General features: G+C 40.0%; 1 protein-coding gene across 3 annotated transcripts in view; it reads right to left on the bottom strand.

Annotated features, from left to right (window-relative positions):
- Positions 1–4,112: 4,112 nt before the first annotated feature.
- LOC112267268 (TOX high mobility group box family member 2) overlaps positions 4,113–22,988 on the bottom strand; it is a 137,912-nt gene continuing 119,036 nt past the window's right edge. For all 3 annotated transcript variants that reach the window (XM_024445526.2, XM_024445539.2, XM_024445532.2), the window contains 4 exons: positions 13,739–13,819; positions 8,566–8,964; positions 7,916–8,052; positions 4,113–5,264 (listed from right to left, as the gene is read on the bottom strand). In XM_024445526.2, the coding sequence (XP_024301294.1) occupies positions 5,222–5,264; positions 7,916–8,052; positions 8,566–8,964; positions 13,739–13,819 (660 nt within the window). In that variant the 3' untranslated portion in view covers positions 4,113–5,221. The remainder of the gene's footprint in view (positions 5,265–7,915; positions 8,053–8,565; positions 8,965–13,738; positions 13,820–22,988) is intronic.

Below are 22,988 nucleotides of genomic sequence, written 5' to 3'. Positions count from 1 at the left end.
TCCTTCCTCTCCGGCTACTGAGTTAGGAAGGATGCCTGTATCTTTGTAGAGCCTGAGTGTATTGATACACCATCCAAAGTGTAATTAATAACTTCACCATGCTCAAAGGGATATTCAATGTCTGTTTTTTTTTTACCCATCTACCATTGGGTGAACTTCTTTGCGAGGCATTGGAAAACCTTGCTGGTATTTGTGGTTGAATCTGTGTTTTAAATTCACTGCTCGACTGAAGGAACGTACGTGTGTGGGGTACAGAGATGAGGTAGTCATCACCAAAATCATGTTAAACACTATTATTGCACACAGAGTGAGTCCATGCAACTTGATATGTGACATGTTACTTTTTACTCCTGAACTTATTCAGGCTTGTCATAACAAAGGGGTTGAATACTTATTGACTCAAGATATTTCTGCTTTTCATTTTCCATTTATTTGTAAAAATCATGAAAACATAATTCCACTTTGACATTGTGGGGTATTGTGTGTCGGCCATTTTAAACTCCAGCTGTAACACAACAAAAACTAGAAAAAGTCAAGGGGTGTGAATATTTTCCGAAGGCACTCTAAATAGTCATTGATTAACAATGCTATTCATTTCCTGAAGTTGTAAAATGGCAGCTATTTCGATGTGGAATAAACATCAGAAATGGTATCCCCACTCAATGGGAAGAGTCAAAAGGCCTGTAGTTCATTCATACATCCATTGATCATGAACTACATCAATGTATGTTATGTGTTCATGATTTCCTTTGTTAAGGCCATAACTACAGTACATTTGCAGAGCTGCGAAAGGTGTTCAGCTGTCAGGAAAAACAAAAAGGAGAAAAAGCAACAAATCAAACAAGAGACTAAAAGAGACATAAAGATGTACATTTTATGAGGTCGTGTTATCGAGATCTTAAAGAGCTTCTTAAATACGGGTAATATGGTAATTTGAAAGCAACGGTAATATTCAGCACACTGCTCTGGTGATCAGTCATAGAGAGAAGTTCAGTCTCACCTGAAGTTTCAGAATCTGTCTTAAGGGCATTTAGCATCAGAAACATGGCACCTTGCCATATTCTTAGATAATTCTGTCACAATACTGCACATATCCTTTCATTTACAGTCAACCTGATAGTGGGTTGGGAAAATAATCTGTATGATCAAAAATGTTCCCATTATTGTTATGATAGAATACAATAAATACACATATAGTATATCAAATGGACATTTTTGATATTACGCATTTTATCATATATATAACATTGACTGTATGATAACCTCACATATTTTTCACTGCCTGGTCTCGACACATTTTTTGTAATAACTAAATTTCTACAAAAAAAATATGCTATAAATGCAAGTTGCACGGGCACATTTAGGAATCATTTCATACTGTTGAATCTCCAAACACCAAACAGATTAAATGAACACAAAGTGAAACCCTGTTCTTGTCAAAACCGCCTACATTTCCTGTTCTCGCTCTAACACAGAACCAAAGTTGCAACTGACAAGTTTTCTGTCAGGTGGCCATGTGATTTTTGAAGGCCGCACCTAACACTGACCTTCTACTTTCTAACTCTCCACTGAGGCTCACTAGCTAGGCACCCTCTCATGTGGTCGGGTGAGCTAAAAATGTTGACTTGGAATCCAGAGTTGGTACGTTACGCGACCACAACAGAGCAAAAAAAAAAAAAAAGTGTTTGTCAGAAAAAAAGAGGGTTTGACTCTTTCCACCAAGGCCCCCACCATGGTGGAAAAGTTTCCATTGTGATCTAACAGATTGTCTCCGTGTAGACGGCTCCAAACAAAGGCCACACCAGTGTCCACCTCAAATGTCACACACCCTTGTGCCTGATTTAACAGCTCATTTATATCCTAGTATGGACACCGTGCATCTGGTCACTACCAATCTAAACAGACCTCAACAAACAGAGAACGTAATCAAATCAACTGTTATTTGTCAAATGCTTCGATTACAACAGACCTTACACTGAAATGCTTACTTACAAGCCCTTAACCAACCATGTAGTTTTAAGAAAATACCTACAAAAAGTAAGAAATAAAAGTAACAAATAATTAAAGAGCACCAGTAAAATAACAATAGCTAATATCAATATTCAATATCACCTACTGTATCTCTGCACCCGTATTCATAAAGTGTCTCAGAGTGCGGATCTAGGATCAGGTTCTCCCTTTTATTCAGTTTGATTTAAAGGGCAAAACTGATCCTAGATCAGCACCCCTACTGGAAATCTTTGGGCCGCTTTCCCGGCCCTTTGTGAATACAGGCCCAGGTCCGTTGTACTTGATATGGAAAAGCAAAGCTCTTTCGGTTACAAGTGTTTTGACTTTTTTTCAATGTCTTCTACTGTAAATTGTATTTTTCATTTGACTTTTTCCTTGTGAGATTGCATTTGTGAAAGACAATAGGATTATGGGCCCTGACAAAATTGTCAAATTGAGGCTGGCGGCTCAGTATTTACTGTTTAGTTTACTACAGTGCACAGAATGACCATGGTGAGTAGTATGCGTCAAGGTGGAGAAACTGTCAAATGAAGAAAGGCCATTGTAACTGCAAGGAAAGGGAAAATTCTGTCAATTTAAACATTGCACAGAGGAGCCATCACCCCAACCTTCCCAAACATTGTGTTCACACACACACACGTGCACACACACACACACACACACAAAAGAAAGACACCAATGTGGCTGTGCCAAAAAAAACTCCATTATCTGGTATTCCATTAAGAATGTATGACTGATTTTCATATAATGTGTGTCATATCACGAAGTGGCAGTCCACGTTTTCCAATTGTTCAATAATGATCTATTTGCCAATTCAATACTGCAAGAGAGAGAGAGAGAGGGAGATGCCAGCCGCAAATGAATAAAACATAAAATGGTGCGGTCGTGACAGTTCCCTTGAACAGCTCCCCACTCTCGTCTCTCTGGAAGACTTGTGTGCAATTGGGGTAAAATCTGTGTTTTGGATGGATGCCTGAGTTTGTGTGCAGTACGTACGCCATGCAGTTCTCTGTTCTCTTTAGCTCTGACTTGACGCCCACCACACTGTGCACCACTTTCACATAGCAGCAAAGCAAATTCAAGCCTGCATCTGTTCATGGTTACGGAGATAGTTTTAGGACAACATTCAGATTGGGCCGGTGTTGGTGTTAGCTCTAGCGACGACAGCTAATTAGTAAAGCCATGGCATTTGATTTGAGTCCAGCCATAAGACTAAAATTAAGTATAGGAAACATATGGAATGTTCTGAGTTGGAAACAAAAGAGAGATATTATGGAAGCATAAATGCCTTGTTTTAGGACATTGTCCAAGGGTTAAGTGGATGCCATTTTAGATCGGATACTTTACCGAAAGGGAAGAAAATAGAAGGTTTTGTGCTGTAAAAAAGAGTCGGTGAAAGCCTGTTTCTCTTTTAACGTTTTTTTTATTTATTTATTACGTAGATTTGAAATAAAATAAGCATTGTGACACAAAATAATGTCGCCCGGCGAGGAAAGAAAGAACCAGCATATAAATGTAAAAAAAAAACAAACAAACAAAAGCAACTATCATCATCATCATCATCATCATCAAACCAAACATAAAAACAATTGCAATTTGAATGAAATGCACCTCCATTGTATGAAGCAAAAATGATCTCATGTTCTTTCGTAAATAAGAAACCTGTCATAGCTGATGGGCAACTTGCAAAAAAAGTTTTAAAATAATAATCATTACTGGCTTTACAAATAAAATAACTACAATTGGCAGGTTTAAATGTTATTATATTTCAATTACAACAAAAAAGGAAATTATGCTACAGTGAAAATAAGAACATATATCTTTGTCATCAAACGCATTAATATTTATCACAAAACTTAAAGATGAGATCAACACAATAGAACACCTAAGAAGCTACTAGAAACCCACTGCTATGTTTCTGTGACATAACCATTAACATATAGCATTTTTAGTTTACCTCTTTATGTTGAGTGGCTGAAAATTGACAATTAACATGACCAGGTGAATTAAAAATAAAATCAACAAAGACAGTGGCCAAAAATGTTTGAGGCAACACTGTTCACCTGTGAGTGTATGTGTCTACATCTCGCTCTTTCTTGTTCCCTTTTCCTCTCCCTTTCTGTCTCTTTTCTCTCTCTCTCTCTCTCTCTCTCTCTCTCTCTCTCTTTCTTTTGCTCTTTCCATTGAATGATCTGCGGGACCCATACTCTGTATTCGGTTTTTAGATTGAACTTTATTGGGAAAAATCACACCAGTGAGCACAGATTTAATGCAAGATCGAGTGTGTGAAGTACTCCTCTGAAATCCACCTGCACAGGCTGTTAAAATTCACAATACACACACGCACAGACCCACATGCATGTGCGCACGTCGTACGCACAGTCGCATACACATCCACACACACACACACACACACAGGCACACAATATTTTTTTTTTTATACAAACCAATGACTTACAGGTAATATTAAAGAAGAAGAAAAAAACCATCTGGACTTCGAATTCCCAATTTGATCCCATAAAAGTGATATTTACAATCACACTGTGACAGCTTGGTAAACCTCCATGGGTCTTTCATATTACAAAAAAAGAATTGATTTAATTACCCCCCCGTCACTTTGTATTAATATAAGTCACAGACCCTAAAGCAAAGCTACAGTAACATCAAGGCCTGTGTGCTGAAACCTACCAGAAGAGTATTTTCCCTACAAGTACAGGGACTGTTATTGACAAAAGCAAATGTAGCAAGCGAGAAATAAATAAAAACAATAACAAGAAAACTAAACAAAATCAATTTAAATATGATTAAAAGGAGACGAAGGAGAAGAAGAAGGCTTTTTGCTCTTCTTATTCCAATTAAAGCTCAGTTTAGTCCCTGAGGGGGACTATTCTCATGGTAGTTCACTTTGTTTTAAAACTTTGAGACAAAGATGAGTGCTCTAGAATCAGGCGCGAAAGGAAAAATGCCTGGACATTTGTAAGTGCTTTGCGTAAAAAGTTTTTAAAAAAAGAGAGGGATCGCTAGTAGTCGTCAGAATTGCACAGATCCTTCTAAAAAAAAAAAAATACATTGACAAAAAAAAAGGTTGAGTTTTGGTGGTGGTAGGGGTGGGTGGGTTGCGAGGGATGGGTCGGGGAGGTGGTGTGTGTGGTTGAGGGGTGTTGAGGGCTGACTCCCTGGTGTCTTTTCTTGTTGACGGCGGCCTCCAGCTTCAAGTGAGGTAGAGTGGCTTGTCCCTAGCTATCATGCTGCCACTGAAAACAAGAAGAGAGGGAGATGGTGAGAAGAGACGGAATAGGAAAAAAAAGAAAAAAAAACACAGACTCAGAGAGGTGATACTACTTACTCCCCCCCCCAAAAACCTGCAGATAGAAAACCTTAAAATGCTTCCCCTTTGAAGTACAGTAGGGACAGCTGACAAACTAATATTAAAGAAATAAAGCTTGTCCTGTGATTGTCGGAGTACACTCCAAACAGATGTTCCTTACAGAAGTTTCAATGATTATTCAGTGCCATAGCAGAAAAATGTACACTGAATAAATTGACAGACATCTCAAAAGAAACAAGAGAGAAAGTATAATACGTGAATAATACATGTTCAATAAACTCAGCAAAAAAAGAAACGTCCTCTCACTGTCAACTGCGTTAATTTTCAGCAAACTTAACACGTGTAAATATTTGTATGAACATAACAAGATTTAGCAACTAAGACATATACGGAACAAGTTCCACAGACATGTGACTAACAGAAATGGAATAACGTGTCCCTGAACAAAGAGAGAGGGGGTCAAAATCAAAAGTAACAGTCAGTATCTGGTGTGGCCACCAGCTGCATTAAGTACTGCAGTACATTTCCTCCTCATGGACTGCACCAGGTTTGCCTGGTCTTGCTGTGAGATGTTACCCCACTCTTCCACTAAGGCACTTGCAAGTTCCCGGACATTTCTGGGGGTGAATTTCACTAGCCCTCACCCCCTGATCCAACAGATCCCAAACGTACTTAATCCGACCATCACCCCTGCTGAGTCAAAACCGCAACTCGTCAGTGAAGAGCACTTTTTGCCAGTCCTGTCGGGTCCAGAGATGGTGGGTTTGTATCCATAGGCGACGTTGTTGACGGTGATGTCTGGTGAGGACCTGCCTTACAACAGGCCTACAAGGCCTCAGTCCAGCCTCTCTCAGCCTATTGCGGACAGTCTGAGGACTGATGGAGGGATTGTGCGTTCCTTGTGTAACTCGGGCAGTTGTTGTTGCCATCCTGTACCTGTCCCGCATGTGCGATGTTTGGATGTACTGATCCTGTGCAGGTGTTGTTACACGTGGTCTGCCACTGTGAGGACGATCAGCTGTCCGTCCTGTCTCCCTGTAGCACGGTTTTAGGACTCCCACAGTACGGACATTGCAATTTATTGCCCAGGCCACATCTGCAGCCCTCATGCATCCTTGCAGCATGCCTAAGGCATGTTCACGCAGATGAGCAGGGACCCTGGGCATCTTTCTTTTGGTGTTTTTCAGAGTCAGTAAAAAGGCCTCTTTAGTGTCCTAACTGTAACCTTAATTGCCTACCGTCTGTAAGCTGTTAGTGTCTTAACGGCCGTTCCACAGGTGCATGTTCATGAATTGTTTATGGTTCATTTAACAAGCATGGGAAACAGTGTTTTAACCCTTTACAATGAAGATCTGTGAAGTTATTTGGATTTTTACAAATTATCTTTGAAATATAGGGTCCTGAAAAAGGGATGTTTCTTGTTTTGCTGAGTTTAGTAATATTGATTCAATAGTATACTGAACAAATGCCACATGCAGCAATATGAAAGATTTACAGAGTTACAGTTCATATAAGGATATCAGTCAATTTAAACAAATTGCGGTTGGTCTACGGTTGTGAGGCCCGTTGGACGCACTGCCAAATTCTCTCAAATGACGTTGGAGGTGGCTTATGGTAGAGAAATTAACATGAATTTCTCTGGCAACAGCTCTGGTGGACATTCCTGCAGTCAGCATGCCAATTGCACACTCCCTCAAAACTTGAGACATCTGTGGCATTGTGTTGTGACAAAACAGCACATTTTAGAGTGGCTTTTTATTGTCCCCAGCACAAGGTGTACCAGTGTAATGACCATGCTGTTTAATCAGCTTCTTGATAGGGCACACCTGTCAGGTGGATGGATTATCTTGGCAAAGGAGAAATGCTCACTAACAGGGACGTAAACAAATGTGTGCACAACATTTGAGAGAAATAGGCTTTTTCTGGGTATTGAACATTTCTGGGATCTTTTATTTCAGCTCATGAGACCAACACTTTACATGTTGCGTTTATATTTTTGTTCATTCAAAGGTGATATATGGAGGCCTCAGAGGTTGTTTCAGCATATTAAGTAGCACAACTATGTGTACTTATCTAAGGTTTACTCAGTAGAATCAACAATATTTTTTATTTAGTTGACTAAGCCAGCGTTATGTACTAAAAGCGTTGAATTTTCAAGGGGCGCATGAGTCGTATCAAACGCACTTTCATATGCAGTAGATAGCTGAGCCAACATTGAGGACTGAAATGGTGCAAAGTAAATTCAAAGATATAGGCCTACAAAGTGCCGTAGTCTCATTTTTAAAAAAAATTAACATTTGAGCCAGCATTAAATAATAAAACTGTGTATTCAAGGGCATTCAACAAAGTCCTTTCATTTGAACAGTTAAGCTAACATAAAATAATACTATCTCTGACAGTTTATCGGATACTGGACTAAAGAATCATTCTGAATGGAAAATCTCCATTGAAATAATTTCTTGGTCCTGACCTAGCCTTAATTTGGGTCAGGGAAACTTGCCCTATTCTAAGTTATAAACAGTATTGGAATTAACAATAATTTCCTATACAAAGCCGATACTGGTCTGGGCTGCTCACCTGCAGTGGTTGCCACCGCACTCCCTATCGCAGTATTCACTGTCCCAATCGTGGCTTTGTCTACCCCCAGGGTTGGGGGCCGCCGGGGACTGGGAACCCACACTTTTCTGGTACTCAGACTGTAGGTGGGAGAATCCCTATAGGAGACGGGGAGAGAGAGGCCATGGCATTAGTTTTAGTTTCTGACAACTTATCCTGGCCATATGGAGAGGGGACAATGCTAGAGAAAAGTAGGGGGAGGGGATGGAGAGAGAGGGAGAGAGGTTTGCTCTTTACTTATGGTCCGAATGCCAAATTCTGTTACATGCTAATTGGTTTGGCAACATAGTACCTCAAGGGAGCCAATAACATGTACAGTACATTTGAATTTAAAAGAGAGAGGAGTGGGAGGGAGAGAGAGAGGAGAATAAAGAGAGGCAGGAAGAGATTTTTATTAAACATCATCTGGGTAGAATGTATACATGCTTGATGCAAATATGAGGAACATAAATGTTTTGATTTTATTTTGTATTATTATATTATTTTTGGCCCACACGGTTCACACTAGCATATACTACAAAGTAAGCATGTCCACTATTCCTTCAAATAATTTAGTGCACTAGTGATATGTGATATGCTGGTGATATCGGCACTCTCCGAGTCACACTAACCTGCTGTCCAGGAGGTGGGGAGTGAAGGGAGGCCTGGAGTCCCATCTGGTGGGAGATGATTGGCTGGGACTGGCCGTGCTGCATGCGGATTGGCTGGTTGAGGAGGGAGCTCTGGTGCAGGGAGAGCTGTTGGTGCAGGGGTGGGCTGATCTGGAAGGAGGAGGGGGGAGAGGCACTAATGCTGGGCAGCATCTGGGACTGGCTGAGGGTCCGGGAAAGTGCATGACGCGGCGCCCCAGCGTAGCTCTGCAGGTCCGACAGGGGGAAGCCCCCCGGCCCCAGACTGTACGGGGAGGAGGGCTGGGGTGGCACACTGTACAGGGGCGGATTGGGGGGCATCATGTGGGAGGAAGGCTGGCTCGTCTGGGCACCTTTTGTCTCAACCGGGTCATTGTAGGTCTGAGGGCAGAGGGGAAGACAAAAGGGACAAAAAGTACAGTTAATATAACTATACAGTACTGACATACACTGAGTTTACAAACATTAGGAACACCTGCTTTTTCCATGACATGGGCTGACCAGGTGAATCCAGGTGAAGGCTATGATCCCTTATTGATGTCACTTGTTAAATCCACTTCAATCAGTGTAGATGAAGGGGAGGAGCCAGGTTAAAGAAGGATTTTTAAGCATTGAGGCAATTGAGACATGGATTGTGTTTGTGTGCTATTCAGAGGGTGAATGGGCAAGACAAAATATTTAAGTGTATATTGAGAACATATATTACACACTATATAATATATAACACCTCTAGGTTTGTGGACAGAGGGAGAAAAAGGAAAGTTCAGATGATATAATATATTGTGCAATTAATTTATATTGCTGAAATACACTGTATCTTAATGCAAATATATTACACAACTCATTTATATTGGTGAGATACAGGTATGTCAACGCAAATATAGTAACCAGTTCATTATACAACTAAAACACTATATTGGTAGAACATATGAATATGTCATACATTCAGGTCCCTCTATGTGAGAATCATGTTGTTCGGTTCATTTCAGCCTGGGAGTCGTATCCACTGATGTACGTGCTTTATTTCATTCGACTTTCCATCCTTTCATAGACTTTAAATGGCAATATATATGTATACATTGCTGTGGTATGAAATATGTCCAGGCCCTCTCGTTAGCTGTCACAGTTGTTGACGTGATCTATCGCCGTCTGCTATTTGGTAATGGCGTACATATATTGAAAAGACTCAGAGAAATAATCAATGGAAAGATGGATAGATGAGTAAAGATGAGAGAGATACACTGCAGGGTCAAGTGGAAAATGAAATGATGAAGAATGAACTATACTACTCTATACTATACTACCATACTATACTGTACTGCAATATACTAATCTATCGCTATTCCATGAACAACAGGAGATGATTATTTGTTCACATATTGAAATGTGATACTCCCACCTTAAAGGGACAAGGTAAGGAAACCAATATGTCATTTTGTAATTTGAGTGAACTATCCCTTCATGTGTCCCTTGGTGGGTTGAAAAGCAGAAAACACCACTATGACTTTTTGAATGAATGAAACTCATTAACTTGGGGCTTTTCACTGTAGCCATCAAGCTCCATTTGTGTGCGAGTACCTTTTCCACCAACATAGATTATCAGCGTGCGTCACAAACAAAATGGCAACAGGTGCACGCCAAACGCACGGAGCACGTGACTCGTCCAGAACGACACTCTGTCGACTTCCAATTACCTTCAATTTCTCTCTCCTTGATTCCCACTTCCTTTGAAAAGACTCTCTCGTCAGCAATTAAAACACACTATTTAAAGAGGACTCCCATTGAATGGCTAGATGTACTATGTGTCTTGTTCTGAGTGGTTGTGATTGCATAGTAGATTTGCAGTTTTTTCTGTCTGTTTTAATTTCTTTTAAATGCCTGCCAATCTGCTAACGCATCAATCAAGCCTCTGAATATGAGATTTGTCAGAAATAAATATTTAATTACGCAAACGAGCGATGAGAATGGTCTTTATTAAAGGGAAAAAAACCTCCACAGGGAAAGAAAGAGGTTGATGAATAATCTGTTCATGCCTTAATCAAGGCACTTGTTTTGGGCTTGTAAGCCTTGGAGGAAGTGTGAGGCAATGGGGACCGGTGGGAGGGTGTTTAACATGGTAATGCAATTTGGGTTTGTGTGAAAGGAAAACAATGGAGTGAAGACATGGAAATTGAGAAAATAGGTGCTTGGCACTCAGACTGGCACATGAAAAATATTAGTATATCATGATTCAATCCTGTACTATGCATTTAATCTGGTTCTGAATATGTATTTCAGGGTTGATCTACTACATTGGATTCATAGTGTAATTTTACAAGCTTGAACATTTGGAAAACATGGACATTAATTGATTCTCAGATGTTGTCTGAAGTCTATATATTAGAATACATGGTCAAGTTTTAGATATTTAAATATATAGAGGAAAGAAGAAAGGTTTGAACAATGATTGGATGAAGCTACAGCTGCACCATTGAGAGCATCTTGACTGGCTGCATCACCGCTTGGTACGGTAACTGCAAGGCACCAGACCGCAAGGCGCTACAGAGGGTAGTGAGTACCGCCCAGGACTGGGGCTGATCTCCCTGCCATCCAGGACCGCTATGCCAGGCGGTGTCAGAGGAAGGCCCCAAAAAAATGTCAATGACCCAAACCATAGACTGTTTTCTTCGCTGCCGCAAGGCAAGTGGTACCACAGCACCAAGTCTGGAACCAACAGGGCCCTGGACAGCTTCTACCCCCCCCCAAGCCATAAGACTGCTAAACAAGACTGCTAAATAGCTAATCAAATGGCTACCTAGACTACCTGCATTGACCCTTTTTTGCTCTCTTGCACTGACTCTATGCACACACACACTGGACTCTACTCACACATACTTACACTGACACCTACACACACTACATACTGACTAAGTAGCACTGACATCATCTTTGAGGAAGCGGTAATGAGGTGACCCATAATGATTGTAATTGAGATCAGCTGTGCGGGTGAATTGAACGCGTTCTGATGGTTTAACGAGACATCAGCTGGCGATAATCTAGTGCCATCGATGTTTGCAATACACCCCTTGTTATTTGAGTGTATTCCAATACATTCTGTAGGCTAGCCATTAGCCTGTCCATTTAAACATAATGAAAGGTGTGAAAAGCAATATTAGGCTACTGCGTTTCCCTGGCTGAGTTGATGAGTTGATTTGGGCCATCAATTGATTGACAGATGTAGACGTACTGTAAAACGATAAACTTTCCTGCAGTGTGGATGCTAGCCAACATTTTATAGTTAGGTTAACGTACAATTTTTCAATTTAGTTAGGCTATGGTGTTTGGTGTGGATTGAAAGCCTGTATTGTGTGGCTTTAATATTTCATTTCGTAAAGCTGTCAAGATGTTTATGCATTTGAGCCTATCCAAAGACGATTTCATTGAGCTGAGACACTTTTCTCTGATGTGTAAATTACCAGACTATTCGTTTTACTTCTTGGAATCATTGAAATAAATGGAATTAACTTGTGGGCCTAATGGACTGCGTTTAGACAAGCAGCCCAATTCTGATGTTACTTTTTCACTAATTGGTATTTTGATCAATCCGACCAGCTCTGAAAAAGATCTGATGTGAAAAGATTGGATGTTGGTCAAAAGACCAATTAGTGGAAAAGTTATCAGAATTGGGCTGCCTGTCTAAACATAGCCATTTAGGCTCAGGCTTGTCACTAGATTGCCCAGCATTGGGTATGAACTCTTGAGGCTTGACACCAGCGCACACTGCTTAGACCAATGCGCTACGGTACACAATACTCAGCAAGCACTAAGAATGCTATGAATACTGATGATACATAGGCATACTTTTTGTTTTTGTTTCTTAAGCCTTCCCTAAACCATGGCCCGCCCTTAACCTTAACCATTTGGAATTAATGCCTAAACTGTTAACCTTTGAGTCATTTCTTTTTGTTTTAACCCTGTAACAATGCAGAATTAACACTGTGACCACACACATTTAATGCGTCAAAAATAAACATTCATCCAGGAGTCTAAGGGCAGTGGGGCCAGATTCAAACCCATGCTGACTCTGGCATATGTGTCAGGGTAAACAGCTGTAACCGCTGGGCCACACAGGCACTGAGGTAACCAATAATTAATTCTGCTTATTGCTTGCCTTCAACATATAATAAATTCATCTAACAAACAGATTTTTCCCAACAAAGGAAAGGATACCTAGTCAGTTGTACAACAGAATGCCTCTTACACATTTAACCCAACCCTTCTGAATCAGAGAGGTGCGGGGGGGCTGCCTTAATCATCATTGGACTAACTGCCTCGTTCAGGGGCAGAACGACCGATTTTTACCTTGTTAGCTCAGGGATTCGATCCAGCAACCTTTCAGTTAATGGCCCAATACTCTAACCACTAGGATATCTGCCACCCCACACAAATATGTACATTTATTATAATACACATAAGAATTCACACGAGACGCTCTGTAGCCTGCACGTAGCCTACAGAAGGTACAATGCATTGTATACAAACACCGCCTCCAGCTGCCCCCTGGTGGTGATTCTAAATATTTTTTAAAATCCTCCTGCTTCAGTATTATTTTCCTCCCACTGCAGGATTATTTTTCTCCTGCAACGAAAGGGGTCAAATTTTGATCCAACCTCTGTATCAAATCTCTTCTCCAACAACCCAGGATATAGTCAAAGAAACAATCCTCAGGCAGCCCACACATTTGTTTCTCATTCAAAAACAGACACAACTAGGTGGCACCATGCTAGGTAATTCCCACTTCTGCCTCCACATACGCAAGCATGAACACACACAGGTACACACACACATACATACATGCATACAGTACTTAAGAACACACACATACTGTATACACCCTCACTCTCTCCCACACAGACACACACACACACACAACACAAACACACCTTTCATCCCTCCCTCACTCGCTGTGTTGCAAATAACACGGGCAAATAAAGGAGTGTGTGTGTGTTTGGGCCCTAATTTTCACTGTTCTCTTCGGAGCACACACACACCCAATCATCAAACGGCACCGCACGGAGATCCTCCCCTGGGATGAGAGAGGAATTCTCTATCTAATTTATCATCCCTTATATCGCCGCTGACCCATGTATATCAGAGATATGACCTCCGCCGTTACCTTGGAAACCAGACTGGCTCGGTACGCAGCCAGGGCTTTCAGGTACTCCTTCTTGGCAGCCTCTGTTTTCCTCTTGTAGCCCTGCGAGATACAACCAGAAACAAAGCAGTGGTCAGTGACAAGGTGCTTGGGCTAGGCTAGGCATTTTACATGATGTTTTAGTCATTTAGCAGATGATCCTTTTTAGGCTAGGCATTTTATATCACATAAATGTAATTTAGCGGACATTCTTTTTTTTAAGGCTAGGCTAAGGCTAAAAGCCATGGGGTCCTGTTCAGGAGGGTGTTATAGATAGAAATGTATAGGTTGAATAGAGGATTTTGTCAGTTCTATTCGTTATATTTCTATCTGCACTGTTCTGAACATTTTGCCACACTGAATTTACCCCTGGTCCCGTCCCAACCTAGAAAACACCATCATTTACTCCATGATGCACATAATGTCAATGCCATGTGAACCACTGAAAAAAAATAAAACATGATATCATCCCATTCAGTTTTGTGTCGGTTTTCCCACAGTCATTGAAAATGTGGTGTTTAGAGTGAGAGGTATGATGAAATTAAGGTAGAGAGCCAGACTTTAAAAAACACTATTCTGCATTTTGCCTCTCTGTCTTTGCCTCCATTAAAGCACACACATTGCTAAATCAGAGTTGATGTCCCATCAAAGCATCAAGACGAGATGAAAATTCCAAACAGCATTAGCACGAGGCAATAGGGATCCGCCGAACGAACCTCAAATGATGCGTTCAGAAGGGCAATTCAAGTTAATGTAATAGGGTGTCAGTCATGTGCGGTTGCTAGCGTTTGCTGAGGCTGAGACTGAGGCCCCCGTTCCTTTTTGATGGTAAGAAAACAAGTGCCAAGTCCATCCCTAGATTGATAAGAAAGTCCTTGACTACGTCCCAAATGGCACCCTATTTCCTACACAGTGCACTACTTTTGACCAGAGCCATATGGGCCACCCTATGGGCCCGGGTCAAAAGTAGTGCACTATGTAGGGAATAAGGTTCCATTTGGGACGCATGCATCAGATTTGGGCTTCTCTTGGGAGTTCTTCTACACAACAGACTGCACGAGCAGATCGAGGATAATTAAAGTTCTCTTCATAGAGCCCCTCTGTGGTCTTAAAGACAGGTCATTCTCTTTGAAAGAGATGGGCTAGAATTACCATTAGGGATTCATGCGTTGCAAATGTACATAGACAAGACAGAAATGCACATATGGGCACGCTCACATGTACACACTGAAAGGCGCAGACACAGGCATCCCATATGAAAATCTCAGTTTATTTTCTTCTTAAATTTCCTGTGAAACCATATTTTAAATTGTATTAAATTAAGAGTTCACATGTTAACACCACCTTTTCACATGTGAGGAGAATAACATGTTTTTACATCACATGTGATTTGCAGATTCACGTGTGAATTTGCAGTTTCACATGTTAAAATGTGAAAATATATCACATGTCAGATGTGAAAATTTCCCTTTTACATGTGGAATTGCAAGTTCAAATGTGACAATCACATTGGCTCGCTAGCTAATATTACGTGTATGATTTGTGGAGTAATATTAATTGTATCTCAGAGCTATTTGCATTGCTAGTTATAGCCTAATGTTAGCTATCTAGATTCATGCAGGGTAGTAAACGTTATAAATTGGGATTATGGTTAATTGTTTAGCTAGCTAGCTACATGTCTAAACAAAAGACTCTACTATGTGAATAACCATTTCACTACACCTTCTGTATCCTGTGCATGTGACAAATATGTGTTTACCAGAGACAGTAATGTGAAGAACATGACCTGCACCAAAGTCAAATTAGGATATAACGTTAGGCCAATGAGACAGTCCAAGTTCTAAAATTCTTTGGTAGAATGCACTGTGTCATGTAAAAGAGAAATATACACATGAGCTCAGCCATCCACATAAAGAGGCGCACAAGCAGTTATTGGACTGAGAACATTTTCATGCTGTCATTTTTTTTTTACAACATGACGTCCCAACCAGAACACAATCAGAATGATTGGGAACTATTTCACGCTTGGAAGATTTTTTTACATGACACTCGGCTTTTATTTCATCACACTCACAACCGTAAGCTATTTTCTATAATTGGCTCACCATTAACTTGTAAATAATTATCTTGTTGTGAGTTTATTTTCCTTTAATAATGAAGACAAATGAGCTAAAGTGAAGATGTTGTCAGCTACGTGATACGGTCATCATTTGAACTGGCTAGCCAGCTAACTTAACATTAGCTAGCTAGCTAACAAGCTAAAAACAAAGCAAAACATTGTTTAGAAAGTTGCTTTTAGTTGCCTAGTTTGATAGATTGACATATACTAAATTCATTTTTAAACGGGTGGATTTAACTAGGGGGCAGTAATTTTTCTAACTAGGGGGCAGTATTTTCATTTTTGGATAAAAAACTTTCCCGTTTTAAACAAGATATTCTGTCACGAAAAGATGCTCGACTATGCATATAATTGACAGCTTTGGATAGAAAACACTCTGACGTTTCCAAAACTGCAAAGATATTGTCTGTGAGTGCAACAGAACTGATGTTACAGGCAAAACCCAGATAAAAATCCAATCAGGAAGTGCTGCATTTTTTAAAACCGCCTCATGCCAATGACTCCTTATATGGCTGTGAATGAGCTACGAATGAGCTTACGTTTTCTACGTATTCCCCAAGGTGTCTACAGCATTGTGACGTCTTTTTACGCATTTATGTTGAAGAATAGCCGTAAGGGACCACATTTAGCAAGTGGTCACATGGTGGCTCCCGCAGAAAATCTTGCGTAAAGTACACAAGTAGCCATTTTTCCAATCGCTTCCTATGAGAAACCAATTGCCCCGACGGATATATTATCGAATTGTTATGTGAAAAACACCTTGAGGATTGATTCTAAACAACGTTTGCCATGTTTTTGTCGATATTATGGAGCTAATTTGGAAAAAAGTTTGGCGTTGTAGTGACTGCATTTTCCGGTCGATTTCTCAGCCAAACGTGACGAACAAACGGGAGCTATTTCGCCAACAAAAATAATCTTTTCGGAGAAAAGGAACATTTGCTATCTAACTGGGAGTCTCCTGAGTGAAAACATCCGAAGTTCTTCAAAGGTAAATGATTTAATTTGATTGCTTTTCTTATTTTCGTGAAAATGTTGCCTGATGCTAGCAGAGCCTAGCCATAGCATTATCCCATGATAAACTTACACAAATGCTTGACTAGCGTTGGCTGTAAAGCATATTTTAAAAATCTGAGATGACAGTGTGATTAACAAAAGGCTAAGCTGTGTCTCAATATATTTCATTTGTGATTTTCATGAATAGGAACATTTTCTAGGAAGATTTATGTCCGCTGCGTTATGCTAATTCGTTTGAGGCTACGTTACGCTCCCGCATGTGGGATGGGTAGTAGCAAGAAGTTAAAATACACTAGTTATGCTTTTATGGACAACCAGGCTGCTGATGTCATACAGCCTGTAGTTTTTGTGTTTATACTTTTTCATAACGACAACGACAAGTTTGATGTCGGACGACAATAGAATGTTCATGATATGCATGGTATAAACCAGCCTTTAGTCTTGAAATCTTTGGTTGTTTAGTACATGGCCTCACATGTGAATCCTTAAAGAGATGGGTGGGTCTAAGGCTAAAGAGGGTGTGAATGATACTGAATGATTGTAGACAAAGAAGAGATCTCCAGCAGGTTTATCAAAACATTCACGGGCCATTTTCTCAAAAGTGAGGTTATCAACTTTCAAAGCAGAATAACTTTCCCATTGTTCCTTAACTGTAGTGTATGATATACCATTTTCTAGCTCTTTTATCCAATGTAAAAAACATCATTTCAAATTTTGCTACATAAGCCCGAATCGAACCGGTCAAACCGGTCACATTTGCAGTTTCAAATTTTCACTTTCATATGAAAATCTAACTCCAAAGACATTTACAGTGGGGCAAAAAAGTATTTAGTCAGCCACCAATTGTGCAAGTTCTCCCACTTAAAAATATGAGAGAGGCCTGTAAATTTTCATCATGGGTACACTTCAACTATGACAGACAAAATGAGAAAAAAAAATCCAGAAAATTGCTGATGGTAGGCTTTGTTACTTTGGTCCCAGCTCTCTGCAGGTCATTCACTAGGTCCCCCCGTGTGGTTCTGGGATTTTTGCTCACCGTTCTTGTGATCATTTTGACCCCACGGGGTGAGATCTTGTGTGGAGCCCCAGATCGAGGGAGATTATCAGTGGTCTTGTATGTCTTCCATTTCCTAATAATTGCTCCCACAGTTGATTTCTTCAAAGCAAGCTGCTTACCTATTGCAGATTCAGTCTTCCTAGCCTGGTGCATGTCTACAATTTTGTTTCTGGTGTCCTTTGACAGCTCTTTGGTCTTGGCCATAGTGGAGTTTAGAGTGTGACTGTTTGAGGTTGTGGACAGGTGTCTTTTATACTGATAACAAGTTCAAACAGGTGCCATTAATACCTGTAACTTCTTAAAGAAGAAGTTACAGGTCTGTGAGAGCCAGAAATCTTGCTTGTTTGTAGGTGACCAAATACTTCTTTTCCACCATAATTTGCAAATAAATTCATTAAACATCCTACAATGTGATTTCTGGATTTTTTTTCTAATTTTGTCTGTCATAGTTGAAATGTACCTATTATGAATATTACAGGCCTCTCATCTTTTTAAGTGGGAGAACTTGCACAATTGGTGGCTGACTAAATACTTTTTTTGCCCCACTGTACATGTGAAAATTGATTTAGCAGTTTTACATGTATGAAACATTTACATCTGAAAATATTTTTACATGTGTTTTTTACATGTCTTTTTACACGTGTTTTACTTTTACATGTGGAATTGCAAGATCACATATGGGGGTTAAATAATGTTATCCTCCTCACATGTGAAAAGTTGGGGTTAACATGTGGCAGTAGCAATGTTTCCACAATTGCAAATTCTATAATGCCATTCTGTACTTTGCCTACCTGAGTATAACAATAATTCAAATGATAATTTCTTATTTTGAGCTGTCCACTCCATTATTATTGTAGTCCTCCATGGTGTTGCATTGATATACATGCATCTTAGCGCTACCACTAGGGGTTGGCATTCGGAGTGTTACTGCTGCAGGCACATGTCTCTCTTCATATGTTGTTCTGTGACCATTGGAAAAGGCCCAGTGAAAAGAACAGAGAAGCTAGCTCTTATTTATTATCCTGTATTCCGATTTGTAAGCATGATCACGTTTTCAAAATGTAGAGATAGCATGTTTAATTAAACTGTGATGAGTTTTCTGCTAATTTTTATGTATAATTTAAATACTGACACCAGTAGAAATCACAAAGTTCTCAATTTCTCATTTTTCTCAACCTCTACAAAGAGACAATTTTGATTTGAACAGACACTATTCTGAGATTGTGAGAAATGAACAATAAATATACATTGGAAGAGAAACCCAGTGAAAATAATCTTTCCGTGTCTCCTTATTTATCGCGTTTAACATGTTAAAATCAAAATCAGTATCTAATGGTCTAATAGCTGTCTTCTTCCATGGAAGAACAGGGTTCAAACCTCACTGGTGAAGCACACGTGAAACTTAGAATATCACATGTGAAATCATGTGTTTGAGTCAAACGTGTAAGAAAACCAAATGTTTTTCCCAATTTTTTATTGTAAGGGATGAGACACGTGCACTCAAACACGCGCAAACAAGCACACACACACACTCGTATGCATACACACACACACACACACACACACACATCACAAATGCAAACTCGCACTGCAGCCTTCTATAGGTGGAGGAAAATAAGTTCTTGCCCCAAGAAATTATGTTTATCCTCCCATATAATGATATATTTGCATTATTCCATTCTCTCCAGCTATATCATCCTTTCCATTATGGCATGAATGTCAAAATAGAGTGAAAGTGATGGGAAAGGAGGGAGGAGGGGGAGTGAACCCATTTATGGCAGACATGATATTATATCATTCCTCTCTGCTTTGTTTCCACAATTCATATACAAATCTGTAAAGATAAACCCCAAAAATCTGTAAACATAACTTATTCCTAGAACAAGAAATAAAAAACAGACTGTGATGATATTTCCAGGTTAAAAGTTGCGACCTTAACGCCTCACCCCTTAAATATTGATAGAGCCAGCGCTGCCTATTTAATGAACCCCAAAGTACTCCCAGCAGCTTTAATTTCAAATTAATTTAACACAGCTAATGATTCGCCCGACGACGGATACTTTTAAATAAATTACCATGCCTAAGGATTCTCTAATTATTCCAAAGTGAGTGGATTCATTAGCAATTGAAGCCGTCAGAGGCTGCAGGTCGGGATGAATTAGAAATAACAAAGCTTCGAGGGAGCATATGCTGCGGTCGTAATCCTGACACGGGGGGGGTGTCCCGCAACAATTAGCCGGTAATTGTACCTTAATGAAATGTTCTTGTTTGATAACCAGTTAATTATAGGAGACAATAACTCCCGAACCCCTCCTGACATCGACTGAGCGATTACCCCCCCCCATCCCAACCCAAGCAGAAACAACCTGTGTGGGTACGAGGGGTGTCAGGGTTTGAGACAGGTTTAAGTCTAGCCGTGGCATTGATGGGATCACCTATAGCTAGCTGACTGATTCACACAGAGGGAGGGAGGGATGGAGGGAGGGAGTGGGGTAGAGGGAGGGAGAGGGAGAGAGAAATAGAAAGAGAGAGAAGGTGGAAAAGAGAGGGGGAATTGAAGGAGGTAGTGAAGGAGAGGGGAATAGAAGGAGGGGGAAAGAGAGGGAGATTGAAGGAGGTAGAGCGATCAAGAAATAATACGAGAGAAAGAGAGATAAAAAAGAGGGAGATACAGAGAACCGTTTTGTTTGAAAGCTTGTTTTTTTTTTGCCAGAACGACAGTTTCCCTCTCTCTCTTATGACCTTTCACGGAATCACACTTACAACACAACAGACTCAATGAAATAAAGCTAAGTACTACTATCCCCTTTACAACTGTCTTTCCTTTACAGACGTAAAACTGGGAATTGATCTTAATCTAAACCACAAAAAGAAGAACATTTCATTCTGTATTTGGGGGGGCGGCTCGAACACATTGTCACCTTGAGGAATAACAAAGGCAAATTCAATGATTGATCTGAGACAACAAAGCAGGGACCCCAGGGGTTTAAATACTCTATGTGAGAAAACAGCTGAAAACAGCTGAATAAAAGAGGCTACGCAACATAAAATACATGAAAAAAAACATGCCTCTAATACACTCAAGGACAACTTGGCAAAAATAAATCATGCAGTACAACAGAATTAAACATGAACCCGAACTCAAAGAAGTATATAGTTTATGATGTAAATCTGATACTTAATAAGATACAGTGCTGGTATCTTTTCATTTGGATAGGGAATTGCTTGTTTTCTAACACAGGTAATTGGAAACAGAGGGCATTCCTTTGTTAAAAAAAAAATGTCTGCGGCAAGAGAATGTGTTGACATTCTAGTTATACTGGCTCTGGAAGGTCAGTGACATTAAAGTACACCTCATCAGTACTGTAGAACTGACATGACAGCCAAACACTAAAAAAAAATGGCACTCATCAGTTTGAGAGGGGAGATTCAATTTTTTTGGGGGGGAAGACTGAAATGTCTGTTTTAAGTATAGAAATAAACAGTCTAGAACAGACATAGCTCTCAGTTTCATTTCCAAGGCCCTTCCAATATGGAGGCCTATTTTATTTGATATATTGTTGCTGATGAAAAAGTATTTTGAATAGAATTGATGATGTCATTCAGAGGAAGGTCCTCCTCTGCGCATAATCTAGGTGTAATCTAGGTGTGTAAACATCTACTTTGTATCATGATGTATTGTCATCTTGAGTAGATTTTTGGCCTCTGTAGGCTAAAGAATGTGATTTAACACAAGAGCCCAGCCAAATCAATTACAATTAGATGTAGAACAACATCTCAAATTATAATGCAATGGTGGAGTTGCCCTTTAACAGTCATTTTTACAGATAGTCCTCCTGTGAAGGACAACCCCTATTCTATTTAATCTTTGTTTGGAGACAAAAATGACCTCAGAAAAATAATACAGGGTGCTGAACACAACATGTATGGTTGAAAGAGCCAGGACACCAGAGGGTTAAGAACCCAGCAAACAATAACATTTCAGGAACAGATGTCCTTGAGGCGGATTCAAGGACGAGGCAATTGCTAATCTTGTATTCTCAGCATGATCAAATCACCAGGCAACAGATATAAATAAAAGGACAGGAAATGAGGAATTCACATTCAAGGGTGTCAGGAGCGAAATGAAGATTCATGCTGAAGAGGGCCTAGTGAAGGAGGCAAAAATTTACTGCAAATAAAAGCACAACCAGTCTCCAAAGTCCAGCTGTATAAAGTAGGTTTGGGGAAAAACACACTTATGGTGTGAGATACGGTGTGCGGTGGCAAACAGGCTGCACTTCGTCATAGAGACAGGTGCTTTTATTTGACACGCAATAGGCCCCTGCCCGACTGGATATTCTAAAAATATGAGTTTTGTCTGGGACCGGCATCATCAGACTGTCTCATTTTCCATTCATTTCAGCAAGTCATTTGTTACTATTGGCCCCTTTGACTTTTTCCTCCAGGGTTGGAATGCAAAAATGAAAGCAAAGAAAATATACAGAGAAGTTTTGTTTGAAAAACTTGACCTTCCTGTAACCCTATGGAAGTGAGTTTAATCAATACAGGGTAGTAGTTTCGCTGTAATTACACTACACATGCATTGCCATTGTAATCGATCTGTAATAATGACATTGACATTGAGTATGTACTTCATGAACCACCCATTGTTCCATCATACACACCATGCATCACATAAGCATATGGTACATTCTATGGTGGAATTCATATGGTGCAATATTTCACAGTGAAAGCCATTTTATAGAGAAATAACTGAATCCATGGAAACGATACTGCAACGGGACCTATGCATATTCCACAATTCAAAGATAGTTCAAATCAAGCTTTGATTTTGGAGTGAACTATGTACCAATATTTGTGACTACAAATTAGATGTATTTTTTCTTTGACATGTGCCTTTATTCTGCCTACTCCTCTATGGCCGTAACAAAACTAAGATGTGTTTGTTGTGTGTTTACCTATTGTTTTCTATGATTACTGTGTGAATATGAAATGTCTTTCTTTTGACAGGAGTTTCTGTGGTCCTTCTGTTCTGACAG

Source organism: Oncorhynchus tshawytscha, linkage group LG02 (assembly GCF_018296145.1).
Source record: "Oncorhynchus tshawytscha isolate Ot180627B linkage group LG02, Otsh_v2.0, whole genome shotgun sequence".
In the NCBI taxonomy this organism is placed as follows: Eukaryota; Metazoa; Chordata; class Actinopteri; order Salmoniformes; family Salmonidae; genus Oncorhynchus; species Oncorhynchus tshawytscha.
Note: the sequence above shows the minus strand (reverse complement) of the source record. Positions and strands in the feature narration are given on the sequence as shown.